Source organism: Pan paniscus, chromosome 19, assembly GCF_029289425.2.
Source record: "Pan paniscus chromosome 19, NHGRI_mPanPan1-v2.0_pri, whole genome shotgun sequence".
Classification (NCBI taxonomy): Eukaryota; Metazoa; Chordata; class Mammalia; order Primates; family Hominidae; genus Pan; species Pan paniscus.
The window spans coordinates 32,302,190-32,322,848 of NC_073268.2; the positions used below are offsets into that span (position 1 = coordinate 32,302,190).

At 45.0% G+C, this 20,659-nt stretch overlaps 1 protein-coding gene and 1 pseudogene across 25 annotated transcripts in view; one reads left to right on the top strand and one right to left on the bottom strand.

Moving 5' to 3' along the window:
- The window catches only part of RHOT1 (ras homolog family member T1), a 110,854-nt gene extending 98,065 nt beyond the window's left edge, over positions 1–12,789 (bottom strand). For 7 of the 25 annotated variants that reach the window (XR_008621647.2, XR_004667205.3, XM_034942129.3 and 4 more), the window contains exon 1: positions 12,400–12,609. Coding sequence is in view for 15 of the 25 variants with exons in the window: in XM_034942129.3 (XP_034798020.1) it covers positions 12,400–12,475 (76 nt within the window). In the remaining 10 variants the exon portion in view is untranslated. Of the gene's footprint in view, positions 1–12,399 lie in introns of all 25 variants that reach the window. The other 18 variants (XM_055101305.2, XM_063599136.1, XM_063599131.1 and 15 more) reach the window with 13 other exon arrangements.
- LOC100988584 (arginine-fifty homeobox-like) lies at positions 2,313–8,385 on the top strand (annotated as a pseudogene).
- Positions 12,790–20,659: the final 7,870 nt, after the last annotated feature.

A 20,659-nucleotide genomic window follows, 5' to 3' on the forward strand; every position in this document is an offset into this window, starting at 1 on the left:
TACCATAGTTCTGTTTTTCTTTTTCTTTTCTTTTTTGAGACAGGATCTTGTTCTGTTGTCCAGGCTGCAGTGCAGTGGTGCAATCACAGCTCACTGCAACCTCAACTTCCTGGCCCCAGGTGATCCTCCTGCCTCAGCCTCTCAAGTAGGTGGGACCACAGGCACACACCACTCCATCACTCAGCTAATTACCACTCCATCACTCAGCTAATTTTTTTTTTTTTTTTTTTTTTAGATGGATCCTTGCTCTGTTGCCCAAGCTGGAGTGCATGGCACGATCACGGCTCACTGCAACCTCCGCCTCCTGGGTTCAAGCAATTATCTTGCCTCATCCTCCCGAGTAGCTGGGATTACAGGCATGTGCCACCATGCCCGGCTAATTTTTTTGTATTTTTAGTAAAGACAGGGTTTCACCATGTTGGCCAGGCTGGCCTCGAACTCCTGACCTCAAGTGATCCACCCACCTCAGCCTCCCGAAGTGCCAGGTTTACAAGCATGAGCCACTGCACCCGGTCAATTTTTTTTTTTTTTTTTTTTTTTGAGATGGAGCCTTGCTCTGTCGCCCAGGCTGGAGTGCAGTGGCGCCGTCTCTGCTCACCGTAAGCTCTGCCTCCCAGGGTCACGCCATTCTCCTGCCTCAGCCTCCCGAGTAGCTGGGACTACAGGCGCCTGCCACCACACCTGGCTAATTTTTTTGTATTTTTTTTTTTAGTAGAGACGGAGTTTCACTGTGTTAGCCAGGATGGTCTTGATCTCCTGACCTCGTGATCTGCCCACCTCAGCCTCCCAAAGTGCTGGGATTACAGGCGTGAGCCACTGCGCCTGGCCTTTTTTATTTTTTATTTTTTTAATTTCTCGTAGAGACGGGGTCTCCCTATGTTGTCCAGGCTGGCCTCAAACCCCTGGGCTCAAGTGAGTCTCTTGCCTTGGCCTCTCAAGTGCTGGGGTTACAGGCATGAGCCATTGTGCCTGGCCCCTTTTCTCTTTTTTTTTTTTAGAGACAAAGTCTCACTATGTTGCCCAGATTGCTCTTGAACTTCTGGGCTCAAGCAATCCTCCCACCTTGGCCTCCCAAAGTTCTGGGACTAAAGGTATGAGCCACCACACCTGTCCCCTGATTTTTCAACTTTACAATTGGTTTATATGAATAATACACAGCAGACAGAGCTCTCTGTGGATCACAGACAGAATGCCTCTGTTATGAAGTCCCATCAAGTCCACCAAGCCCTGTACTTTATGTAATTTATTTTAGCAGTAGTGTAACTCCCAGGTACTCAAAACAGCAAGGCCTTTTAAAGGATACAATGCCTGTATAATTTCTAAGACCTCTGAACTTCTGCACCTGACTATTCCCAGTAGAGATGTCTGCTTTTCCTGGAGTGTCTCCATAATCACAACTACCACCAGCATGGATATTTCCAGGAACTTTTCCATTTCTAAAGAGCTATCCTGGATATTTTACACTTTTTTTTTTTTTGAGACAGGGTCTCACTCTTTTGCCCAGGCAAGAGTACAGTGGCATGATCATAGCTCACTGCAGCTTTGAACTCCTGGCTCAAGTGATCCTCTCACCTCAGCTTCCCAAGTAGCTGAGACTACAGGTGCATGCCACCTTACCCAGCTAATTTTAACAATTGTTTGTACAGATAGGTTCTCATTATGTTCCCCAGACTGGTCTCAAACTTCTAGCCTCAAGCTATCCTCCTGCATTGGCCTCCCAAAGTGCTGGCATTATAGGCATGAGCCACAGAGCCCAGCTACCTGGATATTTCAAATATCTCCATATTCTCATCCTTCATCTACTATATTAAGGATGGCAAAAATGAAGCTGACATTCAATAATTCAGTCCCACTCTAGGTCCATAAGAAATGTGCCTACCTTAATATGCTTAAGACCCTGATTCTTCTCATAATCCCCTTTTCAGAATTATCTTTTTAAAATTTTGCTCTTGTTCACCACTCTAAGGCCCTTACCAGTTTCAGAAAGAAAAAAAAACCTACCTTTTAATCCACAATTCAAAAAATGTTAAACAGGCCAAGTGAGGCGGCTCACGCCTGTAATCTCAGCACTTTGGGAGGCTGAGGCAGGCACATCACTTGAGCCCAGGAGTTCTAGACCAGCCTGGACAACATGGTGAAACTCTATCTCTACAAAAAATTTAAAAATTAGCCAGGCATGGCGATGCATGCCTATATGCAGGTATTCGGAAGGTTGAGATGGGAGAATCACCTGAGCCCAGGAAGTCGAAGCTACAGTGAGCCATGATCACGCCACTACATTCCAACCTGGACAACCGAGTGAGGCCCTGTCTCAAAAAGAAAAAAAAAAAAAGATAAATAATGTGATCAAAATTAAGCCAATCCCCAACACTGAAAGGCTACTGGTTTCCAAGAAAGCACTTGTTCCTTAATCCCAATCACATAGGATCTCTCAGCAAAATTCAGGCTTTCAAGAGATGTTTTGTTCCCCTTGAAGTTCCCTCCCTCACCATGGCCCTTAAAACTCATCCATTCTTCCTCATCTCTCTCTTTTTTTTTTTCAGAGCAGAAGTGGAAGTTTATTTTAAAAGGCTTTATAAGAGGAAACAAATGAAAAATTTGCTGCTAGAGACCCAAGAGGGTGCCTGAAGGTCCAAGAGAGAAAAGACCTTCATCTCTCTTCTTAAAACTCATTAGAACAAACTTTTTCCCAGTCACAGTCTCCTTCTGCTTCTCCCATGGACTCCCTATGTCTGCAATGATATTTTCAGAACAGACAACCAACATTATGAGGAACTTCAGATTTCTTCACAGCTCTGCTCATTAGTCTGAAGGTCAGTTCTGGCTGCCTGTGTAGCAGCAGGCTCCCGCCAAAGTACAAACCTGCCACCAGGTCTATTCCAGCAGGGCAGGCCTCAGAGATAGGAAAGAAAACACTCTGGCAGGAGAGAAGGTGTCGTAAAGACAACAATAATCAAGTAGCTTTACTCACGCTTGAACATACAGACATACAACACAGTGGTAACAAAGAGTGGGGGCAATTCTGTTTAAGTTATTTGTATCAGTCACTATCTTTTAAAGTGTGATTTTAAAAAATTTATTCATATCCTGCCTTATCTGGAAAAGAATTTGAGGTAATTTAGCACTCACTACATTACAAAAAATACCATCTAGTTTGTGAAGTAATTGTACAATAAAAGATCTTCTAAAAATCAAAGAACGTGAATTTCTTCCACATTAAAATCCAAGAGTGATTTCCTTTTTTTTTTTTTTTTTTTTTTTGAGTCAGAGCCTCGCACTGTCGCTCAGGCTGGAGTGCAATGGCGCAATCTCAGCTCATTGCAACCTCCGCCTCCCGGGTTCAAGCAATTCTCCTGCCTCAGCCTCCAATGTAGCTGGGATTACAGGCGCCCACCACCATGCCCGGCTAATTTTTTGTATTTTTAGTAGGTATGGGGTTTCATTATGTTGGCCAGGCTGGTCTTGAACTCCTGACCTCGTGATCTGCCCACCTCGGCCTCCCAAAGTGCTGGAATTACAGGCGTGAGCCACTGCTCCGGGCCATGATTTCCTTTTTTAAAAAAGTTCATTGAGAGAGAGAGACACACCGCGCAGGACTGAAAATGGTCTAAGGGGATTCATGACAGATTTCAGAAACCATGATGAACAGAATGGCCCCAGAGAATCCCTAGCTAGACTCTTTCATCAACAGGAATGATTCCAACATGAAAGTGATACCACCACAGGATCCAGCTAGTCCCAGTTTCACTCTGTCATCCAAACTGGAGTGCAGTGGTGCAGTCTTGGCTCACTGCAGCCTCAACCTCCCAGGTTCAAGTGATCCTCCCACCTTAGCCTCCCAAGTATCTGGGACTACAGCAATATGGAGAAGGCATCAAGAATGTACTTCATTCACCCGCCAACAGTATAAAGAACTAGAAGCTCTGTTTAGCCAGACCATGTTCCCAGACAGAAATCTTCAGGAGAAACTAGCTTTGAAACTCAACCTACCAGAGTCAACAGTAAAGAACCCAGTGTCATGGTAAATTGGAGAGGATGTGAGATGATAACCTGGCTGTTTTCACTCAGGAGAAGCCTGGAATGCCTTCTCCAAGAACAGACCACAATCTCCCCTCTTCCCCCACTCCCAGGTCTGGTTTAGGAACCGGCGATTCAAATTGAAGCATCAGCAGCAGCAGCAGCAGCAATCAGCAAAGCAACCGAACCAGATACCTTCCATCCAAGAAGAATGTGCCCACCTCCCCCAGAACATCCCCCAGTGCTTATGCTTTTTCTCCCGTGGTTTCAGATTTCTACAGCTCCCTTCCACCTCAGCTCTTAGACCCTTCCAATTGGGCATGGAACTCTACCTTCACTGAGAGTCCCACAAGTGACTTCCAAATGCAAGATACTCAGTGGGAGAGGCTGGTGGCCTCAGTTCCTGCTTTGTACTCTGATGCCTATGACATATGCCAAATCATAGAACTGTATAATCTTCCTGATGAGAATGAGATATCCAGCTCTTCTTTCCACTGTCTGTATCAGTATCTCTCACTCACAAAGTACCAGGTAGGAGGACAGGGTTCCTCTCTCAGCACCTTTGCTGGTCTAGCTGTAGGCCTATCTCCCACACAAACCTGGCCCAGTATGATAAGGCAAGGCTTTAAAGACTACAGTCTAACAGACAGCCTGGAATTCCAGAAAACCTCCAATATGGTAGACTTTGGATTTCTCTGACCAGAGTACTAATAAATATGGACCATTTAGAAAAGAGGTCTTCTTGCATCTTACACATGAAAAAAAAAAAAAAAAGTTCATTAGCAGCAAAAGTTCAAAATTGGAAAGAGACAGATTACAGTGAATTTATGGAAAAAAATAGCACATCTTCATCAGTATCATTTTTGTGTTTCCTTTTGGAAGGGCAGTGAAATAACAGCTACTTTAATAAAGGATCAGACAAATGTGACTTAGTTAAAAAATCCTTCAGTAAATCTAAACTAGGGCTTTTTGCTCTCCTTAGGGCCTCCCTACCTAACCCTATGTGAGACTATCAAAGGAATAATAAAGCAGCAAGTGTAAAAGCCACTTTTAAGCTATTTTTTAAAAATTAATATTTTGGCCAGGGGCAGTGGCTCACACCTGTAATACCAGTACTTTGGGAGGCTGAGGCACGTGGATCAATTGAGGCCAGGAATTCAAGACCAGCTTGGCCAACATGGCAAAACCCATCTCTACTAAAAAAATACAAAAAATTAGCCAGGCGTGATGGCACATGCCTATAATCCCAGCTACTATGGAGGCTGAGGCAAGATAATCACTTGAACTCAGGAGGCGGAGGTTACAGTGAGCCGAGATCATGCCACTGCACTCCAGCCTGGGCAACAGAGCGAGACTCTCTTCTCTCTCTCTATATATGTGTGTGTGTGTGTATATATATATGTGTATATATATGTGTATGTGTGTATATATATGTGTGTGTGTGTATGTATGTATGTGTGTGTGTATACACACACACACACACACACACACACACACATATATATATGGAACTGCTGGGCTCAAGTGATTCACCCGCCTCGGCCTCCCAAAGTGCTGAGATTACAGGCATGAGCCACCACACCCAGACTATGCTAATTTTAATTGAGAAATAAATAAGAGTGCCTTAAAGATAATGAAACATTTTAGAATATTAAATTCTAAAAACTATTTAAATATGCTTACAATCAAAAAGGTATCTTAATAATGGCAAATATGATATAAACACTATATATTTTTAACTGCTTCAGAAAATAAAGATTGTTTAGGAGGAAACACAAATCCCAAGCTCTTCTTAAATTACACTAATTAAACTTCATATTTACTATAAAAGTTATAGGACAAATGCATATAAAACATTGTATTTTATAATAAAACTTATAACAAATAATTACAAATAAAATTTATAATAAAATGTATAAAATGTAATATAAATACATTTGATACAAACATTTAGTATGTTATTAATATGGAGGACAAAAAAATTATCCTTCATTAGCCAACCGACTAATGGTCTCTATTTCTTCTATTTTGCCTGAGAAATATTGAAGTAATCTATAAAAACTAAAAGCAAGACCACAATTATCCGCAAGGACAGAAGGCCTTCTGATCCAGTTCAATAGAATATGCCACAGTTCTGAGACTCCATGCTTCTAAGCAGGTCATCCATGGAAAACATAATTCATCACTATAGAACAAATTATCTAGATTTATCCAGGCTACAAATTTGTCTTTTCATCACATCTTTTGAACATCTAGTTCCAAATGACAGCAAATTCCTAATATTCATGAAGCAGAAATAACATTCTCTGGTTCCAATTACCACTCTACCAGCCATACTGGCTATTTTTCTTGATAACAAACACCCCCTGCTTCAAGTGGCAAAGAGAACTACTCCTCATTTTTATGTTTCTTTAGTAAGAAGCGTTGTTGGCTCTTCCTAAGTTATTGAAATTAGAATACACTAGGGGGAGGAAGGTAACTATGGAGTTACATTTTTAACTGGAAAACTTTAGCATTTGGCCAAATAGCTAAACACTGTTCCAAAGGACAATTTCATTGCCCACATGCAGATGATGTGGCCTGCAGAACAAAAGCTATCGCTCAGCTATCCTTCTCCTTCAAACGAGATCAACACTAGTAACCAACTGGTGCAGCAATAAAGGACAGCAGAGAATAGGTTTCAGTACATCTGTGAGGATGTTATAGAAAGGACTCTGTACGAACAGAATAGACTCTTTATGCAGAATGGATTCTATGGCCAGGGATGTTTGAACTTTGACTTTCTCTGCATTTAAAGACAGCTTAACTTCTTTTATCTAAGCACTAAATACTTATTAAGGAATTTTCTTTTTCTTTTTTGTTTTTTGAGATGGGAGTCTCACTGTGTCACCCAGGCTGGGGTGCAGTGGCATGATTTCGGCTCACTGCAAACTCCGCCTCCCGGATTCACGCCATTCTTCTGGCTCGGCCTCCCAAGTAACTGGGACTACAGGCACCTGCTACCACGCCTGGCTAATTTTTTGTATTTTTAGTAGAGACGAGGTTTCACCGTGTTAGCCAGGATGGTCTCGATCTCCTGACCTTGTGATCCGCCCGCCTCAGCCTCCCAAAGTGCTGGGATTACAGGCGTGAGCCACTGCGCCCCACCCTTATTAAGCAATTTTCATTAAAGCCTACACGCATCAGAAGTGGGCCCAGAAAAGATCCAGTTCACCTCAATGGGTGTTTGAACATCCCTGGCCATAGAATATTACCCAGGTAGTAAACACAGTGTAATTGAAACTGGAGCAGTTTAATCTTTTTTTTTTTTTGAAATGGAGTCTCACTCTATCGCCCAGGCTGGAGTGCAGTGCGCAATCTCCGCTCACTGCACCCTCCGCCTCCTGGGTTCAAGTGATTCTCCTGCCTCAGCCTCCTGAGTAGCTAGGATTACAGTCACACACCACCATGCCCAGCTAAATTTTGTATGTTTAGTAGGGACAGGGTTTCACCACGTCGGTCAGGCTGGTGTCGAACTCTTGACCTTTGAGCCACCCACCTTGGCCTCCCAAAGTGTGGGATTACAGGTGTGAGCCACCGCGCCCGGGCAGTTTAATCTTTAAATATCATTCCAACAAAGACCAGAATGGAAAGCAATATGGCTTTTTTTTTTAATAGTTAAAAAAAAGTAGAGGCAGGGTCTCACTATGTTGCCCAGGCCAATCTCAAACTCCTGGGCTCAAGCAAGTCTCCCGCCTTAACCTCTCAAGTGCTGGGATTAGCAATATGGTTTTAAAATGATCTTAGGCCAGGCACAGTGGCGCATGACTGTGATCCCAGCACTTCAGGAGGCCAAGGTGGGTGGATCACTTGAGGTCAGGAGTTCAAAACCAGCCTGGCCAACATGGTGAAACCCTGTCTCTACTAAAAATACAAAAATTAGCCAGGCGTGGTGGTATGCGCCTGTAATCCCAGTTACTTGGGAGGCTGAGGCAGGAGAATCGCTTGAACCTGAGAGGCTGATGCTGTAATGAGCCGAGATTGTGCCACTGCACTGCAGCCTGGGTGACAGGGTGAGACTCTGCCTCAAAAAAATAAAAAAAGAGCAGGCCAGGCATGGTGGTTCACACCTATAATCCCAGTATTTGGGAGGCCGAGGTGGGTGGATCACTTGAGGTCAGCAGTTCCAGACCAGCCTGGCCAACACAGTGAAACCCTCTCTACTAAAAAAAAAAAAAAAAAAAAAAATTTACAAAAATTAGCCAGGCATGGTGGCGCATGCCTGTCATCCCAGCTACTTGGGAGGCTGAGGTTACAGTGAGCCAAGATGGCACCACTGTACTCCAGCCTGGGCGACAGAGCAAGACCCTGTCTCAAAAAAAAAAATAATAGGCCGGGCGCGGTGGCTCACTCCTGTAATCCCAGCACTTTGGGAGGCCGAGGAAGGCAGATCATGAGGTCAGGAGATCGAGACCATCCTGCCTAACATGGTGAAACCCCATCTCTACTAAAAATACAAAAAAAAATTAGCCAGGCGTGGTGGTGGGCACCTGTAGTCCCAGCTACTCGGGAGACCGAGGCAGGAGAATGGCCTGAACCTGGGAGGTGGAGCTTGCAGTGAGCCGAGATCGCGCCACTGCACTCCAGCCTGGGCGACAAAGCGAGACTCCATCTCAAAAAAAATAAAATAAAAATAATAATAATAATAATACAGAAAAATGATCAAATTTTTATGACAAAGAGGAGTGGTTTGGAAAACAAGGAAAGTCTAAACAAACTGAACTAGCTTGAACTCATTCATTCTTTTAAGAAATACCTGAGTGCCTCTTTTGTGCCAGGTCTGTTCTAGCCACTGGGGATACAGCAAGAAGGAAGACAAATCCCCTGCCTTCATGATGATTCTTTTCTAGCCCAAGAGACAGGACAAAAAATGTACAAATATACATGGTTATGGGGATAATGCCTAGGTCAGAGCCTTCTTATAGAGAGAGCAATGAAGGAGAGAGTAGCATAAAAGAGAAGTAAGGGCTAGATTGTGGAGGGCCTTACAGGACTGCATTAAAAAGTTTGGACTTTATTCTAAGTGAAAGTAGAAATCACTGGATGATATACATCTATTTTCTGAGACAGATTCTCACCCTGTCAACCAGGCTGGAGTGCAGGGGTGCAGTCATGACCCACAGCAGCCCCGAACTCCTGGGCTCAGGTGATTCTCCCACCTCAGCCTCTCAAGTAGCTGGAACTGCAGGTGCATGCCACCTCACCCAGCTAATTTTTTGTATTTTTTGTAGAGATGAGGGTTCGTCATGTTGCCCAGGCTGGTCTCGAACTCCTGACCTCAAGTGATCCACCTGCCTCGGCCTCCCAAAGTGCTGAGATAATAGGCATGAGCCACCACACCTGGCTCATTAGATGATTTTTAAGGTGCATAGCAGAATCTGAGATATTTTCTAAATATGAATCTGTATATATTCAGGACAGCTTGAATCTATACTTCAGGGTAAAAAAATTAAAAATAAAAAAATAAAAATGAATCTGCCTGCTCCATGGAAAATGGAGGAAAGCAGGAGCAGAAAGACTGGTTAAGGGAGATATTGCAAAAGTCAAGGCCAAAGCCAGTGGAATTTTGAAGTAGTTTGGCAGAGGTTGCCATGATAATCAGAGTTAGACAAACCAGTTAAAGAGCTGCCAGATTCATTTTAAAAGAAGATAACAGTTCCATTTTCTTAGGAACTTAACTAGTAGAAAACAAATATATCTCAATTTAATTTAAAAAGAAGACTCCATTAAAATGAAAACTATCCTGTTTACTATTATTTATATATATATATATATTTTTTTTTTTGAGACAGAGTCTCACTCTGTCGCCCAGGTTGGAATGCAGTGGTGTGATCTCAGCTCACTGCGACCTCCATCTCCTGGGTGAAAGCCATTCTCCTGCCTTAGCCTCCTGAGTAGCTGGGATTACAGGTGCGTGCTGCCACAGCTGACTAATTATTGTATTGTTAGTAGAGACTGGGTTTCGTCATGTTGGTCAGTTTCCTGGTCTCAAACTCCTGACCTCAGGTGATCTGCCCACTTTGGCCTCCCAAAGTGTTGGGGTTACAGGCATGAGCTACTGCGCCCAGCCATTAAAAATTAATTTTTTTTTTAAGAGACAGTCTTGCTCTGTCACCTGGGCTGAAGTGCAGTGGTGTGATCATGGCTCACTGCAACCTCGATTTTCTGGGTTCAAGCAATTCTCTCACCTCAGCCTCCCCAGTAGCTAGGACTACAGGTGCACACCACCATGCCTAGCTAATAGTGTTGTGGTTTTTTTTTTGAGGCGGGGTCTCACTATGTTGCCCAGGCTGGTCTCAAACTCCTGCGTTCAAGCAATCCTCCTGCCTCAGCCTCCCAAAGTGCTGGGATTACAGGAGTGAGCCACTGTGCCCAGCCATTAATATTTAAATTTTTTGTAGAGACAGGATCTCACTACATTGCCCAGGTTGGTCTCAAACTCCTTGGCCTCAAGTGATCCTCCTGCCTCAGCCTCCCAGAGTGCTTGGAATACAGGTATAAGCCACCTCACCCAGCTGTGTGGGAGCATTATTAAAGTTTTTTTTTCAGACAGAGTCTTGCTCTGCTGCCCAGGCTGGCATGTCTCAGCTCACTGCAACCTCCTCCTCCAGGGTTCAAGTGATTCTCCTGCTTCAGCCTCCAGAGTAGCTGGGACTACAGGTGTGTGTCACCACACCCGGCTAATTTTCGTATTTTTAGTAGAGATGGGGTTTCACCATGTTGGCCAGGCTCGTCTCGAACTCCTGACCTCAAGTGATCTGCCTGCCTTGGCCTCCCAAAGTGCTGGGATTACAGGCATGAGCCACCGTGCCTGTAATCCCAGGCACTGCACTCCAGCCTCGGTGACAGAGAGAGACTCTGTCTCAAAACAACAACAACAACAAACTATTTCATCATATATTTAAGGATCAGTTTTTTAAGCAAGTCGTCTACTCACTTTCCCTACCTTGCTCCAAAAGCATAAGCATGAATTATATGTTAAATAACACCTTCCTGAACCTTGTCAAGGAAGTCCATGAAAAATACAGATTAAGATATAGTTATAAATAAAAATAAAAATTTACAACTGCAAATCAAAAAGTAAACTATGGCTGGCTAAGCTTACTCCTAAATTCTAATTCTAAAGGAATATTTCTCCAAACAGCAGGTGGATGAAATTTCAATGAACTCAAAGAACACTACAGAAGAGGGTAAAAACGTGTTAACTTTCTTCCTTGGGATTCCATCATGGTGACCGAGGGGTTACCAAGAATGAAATAATGGTTTAAAATAGAATGCTTCGAAACAGCAATGGTAGACTATTAACGAATGTATTAACTCTTTAAAACAAACAATCCAGTTATCCCTGGCCCACTTTCTTATTTTAGTCCTAGCAACTGAGTTACATAACCTGCAGAGTGATATCAAGAAGTCCCCGCTGTTGTGTCCTCATGTCAGTGAACAGAGGGAACTCTCCTTTATTATATTTTCAAAAGGTGAAATGTATGAAATTTCTGGGTGGGGGGAGATATCAAATGTCTGTGTGCCTGTGGTTATTAATAAGTTAACTACGAAGTAACTATGGAATAAATAATGCTTAAAAAGAGGGCAAAGATTACGCTTTAGGGTAACAACAATTGGACCCTCCCCAGATAATTCTAATTCATTGAGCGCTTGCATAACTCGAAGTTGAGTAAAAATTTTTGATGAAATATCTCGAGTACGAGGAGTTAGTCCAATGCAAAGTACAAGTATTGCTAAAAAGGATCCGGCCCTTTCCACTACTCATATCTTAATGTCAATACATAGAGAGAGTGAAGACTGCGAGTGCCAAAAAAATGCAGAAACCTGACCTTGCCCACAAGTCGAATAGTTCTGCACCCCTCCCCCAGCTTCCCCGGGAGCCGGTTCACGCAATCCCTATTGGTCAGTCTGCTTATTCCAGCACCTGCCTGGCAGTGATAAGGGAATCTCCAGAAGACAAGAAGGTCTGAAAGGAGGCGGCCTGGGAAACTGTGAGGCCCAGAAGGACAGGGTTCGAAGAGGAAAAGGAGGAGTGAAGCTTCGGAGGGATGAGGTCGGGCGGTTAGGGGCTAATGGGGACATGGCTTGGGAGGACGGCTGGGGAACAGGGAAAGGAGATCTCTGGAGGGCCCAGGTGAGGTGACAGGGTGAGGGCCGCCGGCGGGCAGCCAAAAGAGAAGAGTGAAGGGGCTGGAAGGCCTAGGAACGCGGAGAAAGGCGAGCGGAGCTGTGAGGCGCGAGAAGGGCCGGGGCTGCAAAGGTTGGGGCTGCAGGGGCGACAGGGGCTGCAGGGGCAGGGAGGGCAGGGACTCAGGGGCAGGCCAGAGGGTGCGGACTCACGTTCTCCCACCAGCAGGATCCGCACGTCTTTCTTCATGTCGGCGGCTCTCGGGGGCCGGCCTCCGCCCGCACGCATGGAGTGGACTCCTCTCACCAGGAGCACCCACCCCACGGCGCCACCTGCCAGCCTCTTCGGCCGCCGGGGCCCGCCGCGCCGCCCCCTCAGTTGCTTCCCCGCAAGAGAGCCGGGACAGCGCCAGCTCCGCCTCCTCCGGCCCAGCGGGCTGTGGCGGCGGCGGCGGCGGCGGCGGCGGCGGCGGGGACGACGGCACGCGGCGAGGGACACGCGCTTTCGGAACGCGAACGCTCTCTGCGCCGGAACAGCGCTCCCGCTGTCAGGCCGCCGCAGCGCAGGCCCAGGGAGCCTCGCCCACCCTCCTTTGGGCACCGCGACCCCGGAGACACTTGGGCCAGGAATTTGAATGGCGGATTCCCTGCTTTAACCCCGTTTATTTTATAGATAGGGACAGAAATTCCCTGTTCAAAGTCACATAGCTAGAGCTTGGCAGTGACTCAGAGCAGGGATCTTCTCACCAGACCAGAAACTCCGGGAGGGCAGCGATCAGCTTGCATGGTTTTCAGCTGCGTCCCCACGTTATTGGATAGGGCCGTCAGAAAATGCTTGATCGAGTAGGGCGACTGGCTCCCAGGATCCGGCGCTTTCCACTCCCCAAAGCCCGTCACCCTACTTGCTTTTGCCTCTGATGCTTATAAAATACGATTATAAGATTCGTTTTTACGCTGTGTGAACAGACTCCTTTCTTTATAACCAAACTAAGTGACCTTTTTTTCTGTCTATGTAGTTTATTTTATGGCAGGGTTTTCGGACACTCTTCTTTACTCAGGCTTACCCAGCGTAATGCTAGACACGGAGGTGGCACTGGATAATAAACTCTAGATGATTTTTCTAACATTGCCTTAATTTTCTCGTGACCCTCTCCATCTGGAGGAATTTGTTGTTACATGCTTAATGTTTGGTACACAATGGCAAATATATATATATACATACGCGTGCGAATATATATCACATCCCTAATACTTGGCACACAGTGGGAAATATAAAATACATAAATTAATGAGGAAGCACTATCTGTGCATAATGTACATTTTTTCTATCTTAAATATTACACAATAAACACTTAAAGGGAATGAAATGTGCGTAATACCAACTTCCCTTTCTCCTAGGAGAAGTCATGTGGTCTCTTGCAGCAGTTAAGAGTTGCTGGCAAATTTCCTGGGTTTGAATCTAGGCTCCACATAATAGCTCTGTGATCTCGACTAAGTGCTTTTATTTTTACTTCCCTCAGCCACTGTTCCTTCTTCTGTAGCATGGAAATAATAATAAATACTATAATACTTGTCAAGCATTTGGTACAGTGCCAGACTCAGAGTGTGTGCTCTACTGATCTCAGCTATCATTATTATATTAAAAAGTCACTAAAAAGTTGTAATCCACAGATTTTTTGTTTTGTTTTGGTTTTGTTTTGAGACGGAGTCTCGCTCTGTCGCCCAGGCTGGAGTGCAGTGGCGCAATCTCGGCTCACTGCAAGCTCTGCCTCCTGGGTTCACGCCATTCTCCTGCCTCAGCCTCCCGAGTAGCTGGGACTACAGGCGTCCGCCACCACGCCCGGCTAATTTTTTTTTGTATTTTTAGTGGAGACGGGGTTTCACCGTGTTAGCCAGGACGGTCTCGATCTCCTGACGTCGTGATCCGCCTGCCTTGGCCTCCCAAAGTGCTGGGATTACAGGCGTGAGCCACCGCGCCCAGCCTAATCCACAGGTTTTGAGGCAAATATGTTGTTGTTTTTACTGCAGAATTTCACCATCTTAGTTATTTGATGTCCATAAGGAGCATAGGGGAGAAAGCCCTTTCAAAAACAACTCTATCCCTGTCCGTGTTAGGAAAAAGAGGGAGATGGGAAAGACATACTCCTTGTTCACTGAGAGATAATGAAGTCGCGTTCCTGGGTAGATGTAAATAAGGTGCTTTCATCTCCCTCCTCCCCCCACACCTCAATGAGTGGAAATGTGAAATTCAGGAGGCTTGGTTACCTGATCTTTCAGGGAAAAGTAGCCCTCAGAATTTTAGTGTTACAAAATGTTTGAGTTGGAAGAACCCTGATAGAGCTCCTATTCCAATCCCGTTACTCTGTAGATAAAAAAAAAAAAAAAAAGCAAGGCCCACAGAGACGCAATGACCTGGCACAGACGGCATGGCTGAGGCTGAGCTTTGCTCTGCCATTCCTAGTGCATGACTCTAGGCAACTCATGTCACCTAGTTGTGCCTCAGTTTCCTCTCTACCAAGTGAAGGCTGTGATCTCTTATGAAATTGTTTGGAGGAGCTCATAAAATAATGTAATGAATTGTAAATCTTTTTCCTAAAAAACAAACAAACAAAAAACAAGTTACACAAATATCAGAGCACAGAGGACAAAAGCCTTTTACAGAGGGGCAAATTCTTTAGGGCACTGCTTGCACCATGCAGCTTTGTGAAGAATCTAGATCCCTAAGAGCTCTCAATCAGCGTTGCCAGTTAATGACAATGTTGACTCATTGGGGCTTCTCCAGGAGGGTGAGCAGTAACAAGGTCTTCGTGGGGTTGTAGATGTGTACCGGGTAATGTCTGGTAGGCAGGGGCTGGGAAAAAGCATTTATTTAGAGGGACATCACAGATACAATATTGCAAAGAACTCCTTTGTAAATAAAACTTACTTAAAAATCCATATCCAGCCAGGTATGGTGGTTCAACACCTATAATCCCAAAGCTTGGGGTAGCTGCGGTGGGAGGATCTCTTGAGGCCAGGAGTGCAAGACCAGCCTGAGAAACATTGAAACCCCATCTCTACAAAAAATAAACAAATTAGCTGGGCGTGGTGGCATGCACCTGTAGTCCCAGTTGGGAGGCTGAGGTGGGAGGATCACTGGAGACCAGGAGTTGGAGGCTGCAGTGAGCTATGATGGCACCATTGCACTCAAGTCTGGGTGACAGAGCCACAGTCTGTCTCTAAATAAAAAAAATAAAAATCTGACTAGGCCGGGCACAATAGCTCACACCTGTAATCCTAGCACCTTGGGAGGCCGAGGCGGGTGGATCACTTGAGCTCAGGGGTTTGAGACCAGCCTGGCCAACATGGTGAAACCCTGTCTCTACTAAAAATACAAAAATTAGCTGGGCGTGGTGGCGCATGCCTGTAATCCCAGCTATTCGGGAGGCTGAGGCAGGAGAATCGCTTGAACCCAGGAGGTGGAGGTTGTAGTGAGCTGAGATCGCACCACTGCACTCGAGCCTGGGTGACAGAGTGAGACTCCATCTAAAAAAAAAAAAAAAAACCTAACTCAAGAGCTGCAGAAAAGAGGCAATATCAAGCACTTTCAGTGAGCAATGGATATGGTTTGGTACAAACTGAGGCCAGCACTTGCTAAAGTTGGGGAGAGGGAGTCTGGTATGCCAGGGTTTGCCTCCCCTGCAATGTAAGTTTCTTTCTACAGTCCGCAGCCATCTCCTGATCATCTATACTTCTGCCAGTCTGGCTCCCTGACTTGCCTTGAACTTTATGCCCTCCTTATGATGTTAACAAACGTCCACTAGGTGTCACTCTGATGTTCTCCTGGAGACAGCACAGGTCGCTGGTTAAAGCAGGGAAGCTTGGCTGGGGATGAGAGGGTTGCTTGAGCCCAGGAGTTCGAGACCTGCCTGAATAACACAAGGAGACCCTGTCTCTACAAAAAATTTTAAAGAATTGAGCTGGGCGCCGTGGCTCACGCCTGTAATCCCAACACTTTGGGAGGCCAAGGTGGGCAGATCACCTGAGGCCAGGAGTTTGAGACCAGCCTGGCCAACATGGCAAAATCCTGTCTTCACTAAAAATACAAAACTTAGCCGGGTGTGGTGGCAGGCGCCTGTAATCCCAGCTATTTGGGAGGCTGAAGCATGAGAATCTCTTGAACGCGGGAGGCGGAGGTTTCAGTGAGCCGAGATCGCATCACTGCACTCCAGCCTGGGGGATTAAGCGAGACTCTGTCTCCAAAAAAAAAGAAAAAGAAAAAGAAAACAAAAAAAATTAAAGAATTAATTGGACGTGGTGGTGCACACCTGTAGTCCCAGCTACGTGGGAAGATGGCTTGAGCCTGGGAGGTTGAGGCTGCAGTGAGTTGTGATTGTACCACTGCACTCCAGTCTGGGCCACAGAGTAAGACCCGGTCTCTTAAACAACAACAACAACAAAGACTAAGGATGCTGGAGTCTGCCTGCTAGATCTGAACATCAATTGTGCCAATTACTAGCTGTGCATCACTGGACAGATTATTTAACTTCTCTTTGCCTCATCTGCCAAATGGGAATAACAATAGGACATACCTCATGAGATTGTTATGAAAATTAAATTAGTTAATATAATAGGAAAGGCTGGGCACAGTGGCTCACGCCTGTAATCCCAGCACTTGGGAGGATGAGGTGGGTGGATCCTTAGGTCAGGAGTTCGAGACCACCCTGACCAACATGGCGAAACCCTATCTCTACTAAAAATACAAAAATTAGCCAGGCATGGTGGTGGGCACCTGTAATCCCAGCTACTTGGGAGGCTGAGGCAGAAGAATCACTTGAACCTGGGAGGTGGAGGTTGCAGTGAGCTGAGATCACGCCACTGCACTCCAGCCTGGGCAACACAGCAATACTCCATCTCAAAAAAAAAAAAAAAAGATTCATTAGCCGGGCATAATGGCATGCACCTATAGTCCCAGCTACCCGGGAGGCTGAGGTGGGCGATCACTTGAGCCTAGGAGGTCAAAGCTGCAGTGAGCTGTGATTGTGCCACTACACTCCAGACTGGGTGACAGAGCAAGAACTTGTCTCAAAAAAAAATACATATATATGTATATATATATATTTTTTATGTATATACATATATTTTTATGTATATACATATACATGTATACATGTATATGTATACGCATGTATATGTATACGCATGTATATGTATACGCATGTATATGTATACGCATGTATATGTATACGCATGTATATGTATACGCATGTATATGTATACGCATGTATGTGTATACGCATGTATGTGTATACGCATGGATGTGTATATGCATGGATGTGTATATGCATGGATGTGTATATGCATGGATGTGTATATGCATGTATATGTATATGCATGTATGCATGTATATGTATATGCATGTATGTGTATATGCATGTATATGTATATGCATGTATGTGTATATGCATGTATGTGTATATGCATGTATATGTATATGCATGTATATGTGTGTATATATATATATTAGGAAAACACTTAGAATTGTGCCTGGCGTGTGGTCAGTGATATATAAATGTTGGAAGAGGGAGATAGGAAAGACACACTCCTTGTTCATTGGCAGATAATGAAGAAATATTCCAGGGAGGATGCGAATAAGGAGGTTTAATCTCCCCCTTCCCACCCACACATCAAATAAAATAAATTATAAGGGAAGTGGCTTCTGTACACCTCTCTGAGCTTGAGGACAGAGCTTCATGATGACACATACTGCAGCAAATCATAAGCCAAAGAACAGAGTTGTTGGCAGTGAATTTACTGTTGGGATATTACAGATTGAATACAATGTATTAAATAGATTGGATAAGGCCAAGAGGACAGATTGGTATCTAGAAGGCACTGATGGAATTTTCCTCTAGAATGCCAGGAAGGAGCTCTACCCTCACAATACAGGCTTCATGCCTCCTCAGCTGTGCAGGGGAGGAGGTCAGGGCAAAGTGCTTTCACCAGGAGATAAGAGGATCCATCTTTATGCCTAGTGACACAGCCTCTGTCTGAGTTCCAGAACAGCAGAACACCCAGGGCAAGTGGGCAGGCCTGCTGGGTAGAAGATAAAGTGTGTGTTAAATGACTGACATTGGGTGGGAACAGGGGGCCCATCTCTGATTGGTGAGTTAGACAGAGTCTCTCACCAATCTCTAATTGGTGAGTGCTGGGCAGGAAACCAAATAAGACTTGGCTTGGCATCAGTCCCATGCTTCAGACCCACCTATCTTTGGTCTTTCAAGTTAAACCCAAAGCAGCATCCATCATCTGTGTTTTCTTCACTTTTGTGTCCCATTCTTTCCAGGATGCCTTCCTCCTTTTCCTGCCAGGCCCACTCTGGTGGAGTGGAAAAGTCCAATGCTTTGATACCAGGTAAATGCTGTATTTTATCTTGCCTTTTAACACACTCGTTATTGGTTCATTGTTCAAACATCCATGTCTTTGGCATAGTCAGTCACAAGGGTCCGTCTCTAGAGGACATGGATTCTGCCTGTTTGCTTGATTTGGCTTGAAGGTACATCACTCAGCACAATTACTTATTAAAAGGCATTTGATTATAACTGTCAGTGTTGAAAGTATATTTCCAGACAAGAGCTTCATCTGTTAATGAGGTTGCATCCCGTCTTCTTTTTAATTTTCTTGAGCTCCTTTCAGATAAATTGGAAAACAAATACCCTCAATTAAGACATAATTGATATTGAGAAGCCTACCTCCAAATGGCCTGAATGTCTATGGAGTGATTAAGAGCATGGGCTCTGGAGTCTACAGTTTATTTCCAACACTTTGCTAGCTGTGTGACACTGACTAGCAATGTTGGGCAAGTGACTGACCTTTCTGAAAAATATAAACCTCATCTGCAAAATGGAGCTATTTCATAGGACTCTTCTGAGGATTAAATAAAATGATGCAGGTAAAGCATTTGTCACATTGCTTAAACATGTTCACATATCACCCTTAACAGCTACATTTTAAATTAGGAATTCATTTGCTGATTTACATCATCTTCCCAAGGGCAAATTGATTAGCCTACCTACTGTGGGTGGCAAGCCACCCAGGTGCCAAGGCAAGAGACCAAGGACACGAGCTGTTCCAGTATAATAAAATATAAAACAAGAATAGTTATACCGGATATAGATCTTAGATATGATTATATATGAATATAATTAATCATTAGTAGTACTTATTCTTTATTCCAATATTATAATAATCCTCACTCTATAATCATAGCCTAGGAAAAACCAGGCCATACAGAGATAGGAGCTGAGGGGACATAGTGAGGAGTGACCAGAAGACAAGAGTGCGAGCCTTCTGTTATGCCCAGACAGGGCCACCAGAGGGCTCCTTGGTCTAGCGGTAATGCCAGCGTCTGGGAAGACGCCCGTTGCCAGGCGGACCGTGGTCTAGTGGTAGTCTAAGTGTCAAGGAAAAACACCCGCTACTTAGCAGACCGGGAAAGGGAGTCTCCCTTTCCCCGGGGGAGTTTAGAGAAGACTCTACTCCTCCACCTCTTGTGGAGGGCCTGACATTAGTCAGGCTCACCCGCAGTTATCCGGAGGCCTAACCATCTCCCTGTGATGCTGTGCTTCAGTGGTCACGCTCCTAGTCTGCCTTCACGTTCCATCCTGTACACCTGGCTCTGCCTTTTATATAACAGTAGCAAAATTAGTGAAAGTACTAAAAGTCTCTGATATGCAGAAATAATGGTGTAAGCTGCCTCTCTCTCTCCTCTCTCTCTCTGCCTCGGCTGCCAGGCAGGGAAGGGCCCCCTGTCCAGTGGACACGTGACCCACGTGGGCTTACCTATCATTGGAGATGGCTCACTCTCCTTATCCTGCCCCTTTGTCTTGTATCCAATAAATATCAGTGCAGCCTGGCATTCGGGTCCACTACCGGTCTCCGCATCTTGGTGGTTGTGGTCCCCCGGGCCCAGCTGTCTTTTCTTTTATCTCTTTGTCTTGTGTCTTTATTTCTACACTCTCTCATCTCCGCAGATGGGGAGAGACCCACCGACCCTGTGGGGCTGGTCCCTACAGCCTACCAAATTGTAAACTCTGAAAGGCAAAAACGCATTTAATTTTTAATCACTTTAGAGACGTTAAAAATTTTGCTGACTTATTTTTTTTTTCTTTGAGACAGAGTCTCACTCTGTCACCCAGGACGCAATCTCAACTCACTGCAACCTCTACCCCACCCCAACCTCCACCCCCACCCTGCCATCCCCCACCTCTGGGCTCAAGCGATCCTCCCACCTCAGCCTCCTGAGTAGCTGGGACTACAGGCGTGCACCACTATGCCCAGCTAAATTTTTTTTGTATTTTTTTGTAGAGACAGGGTTTTTATCATGTTGCCCAGGCTGGTCCTGAACTGGGCTCAAGTGATCTGCCTGCCTCGGCCTCCCAAAGTGCTGGGATTACAGACATGAGCCACCTGGCCTGCTGACTTTTTAAATCTT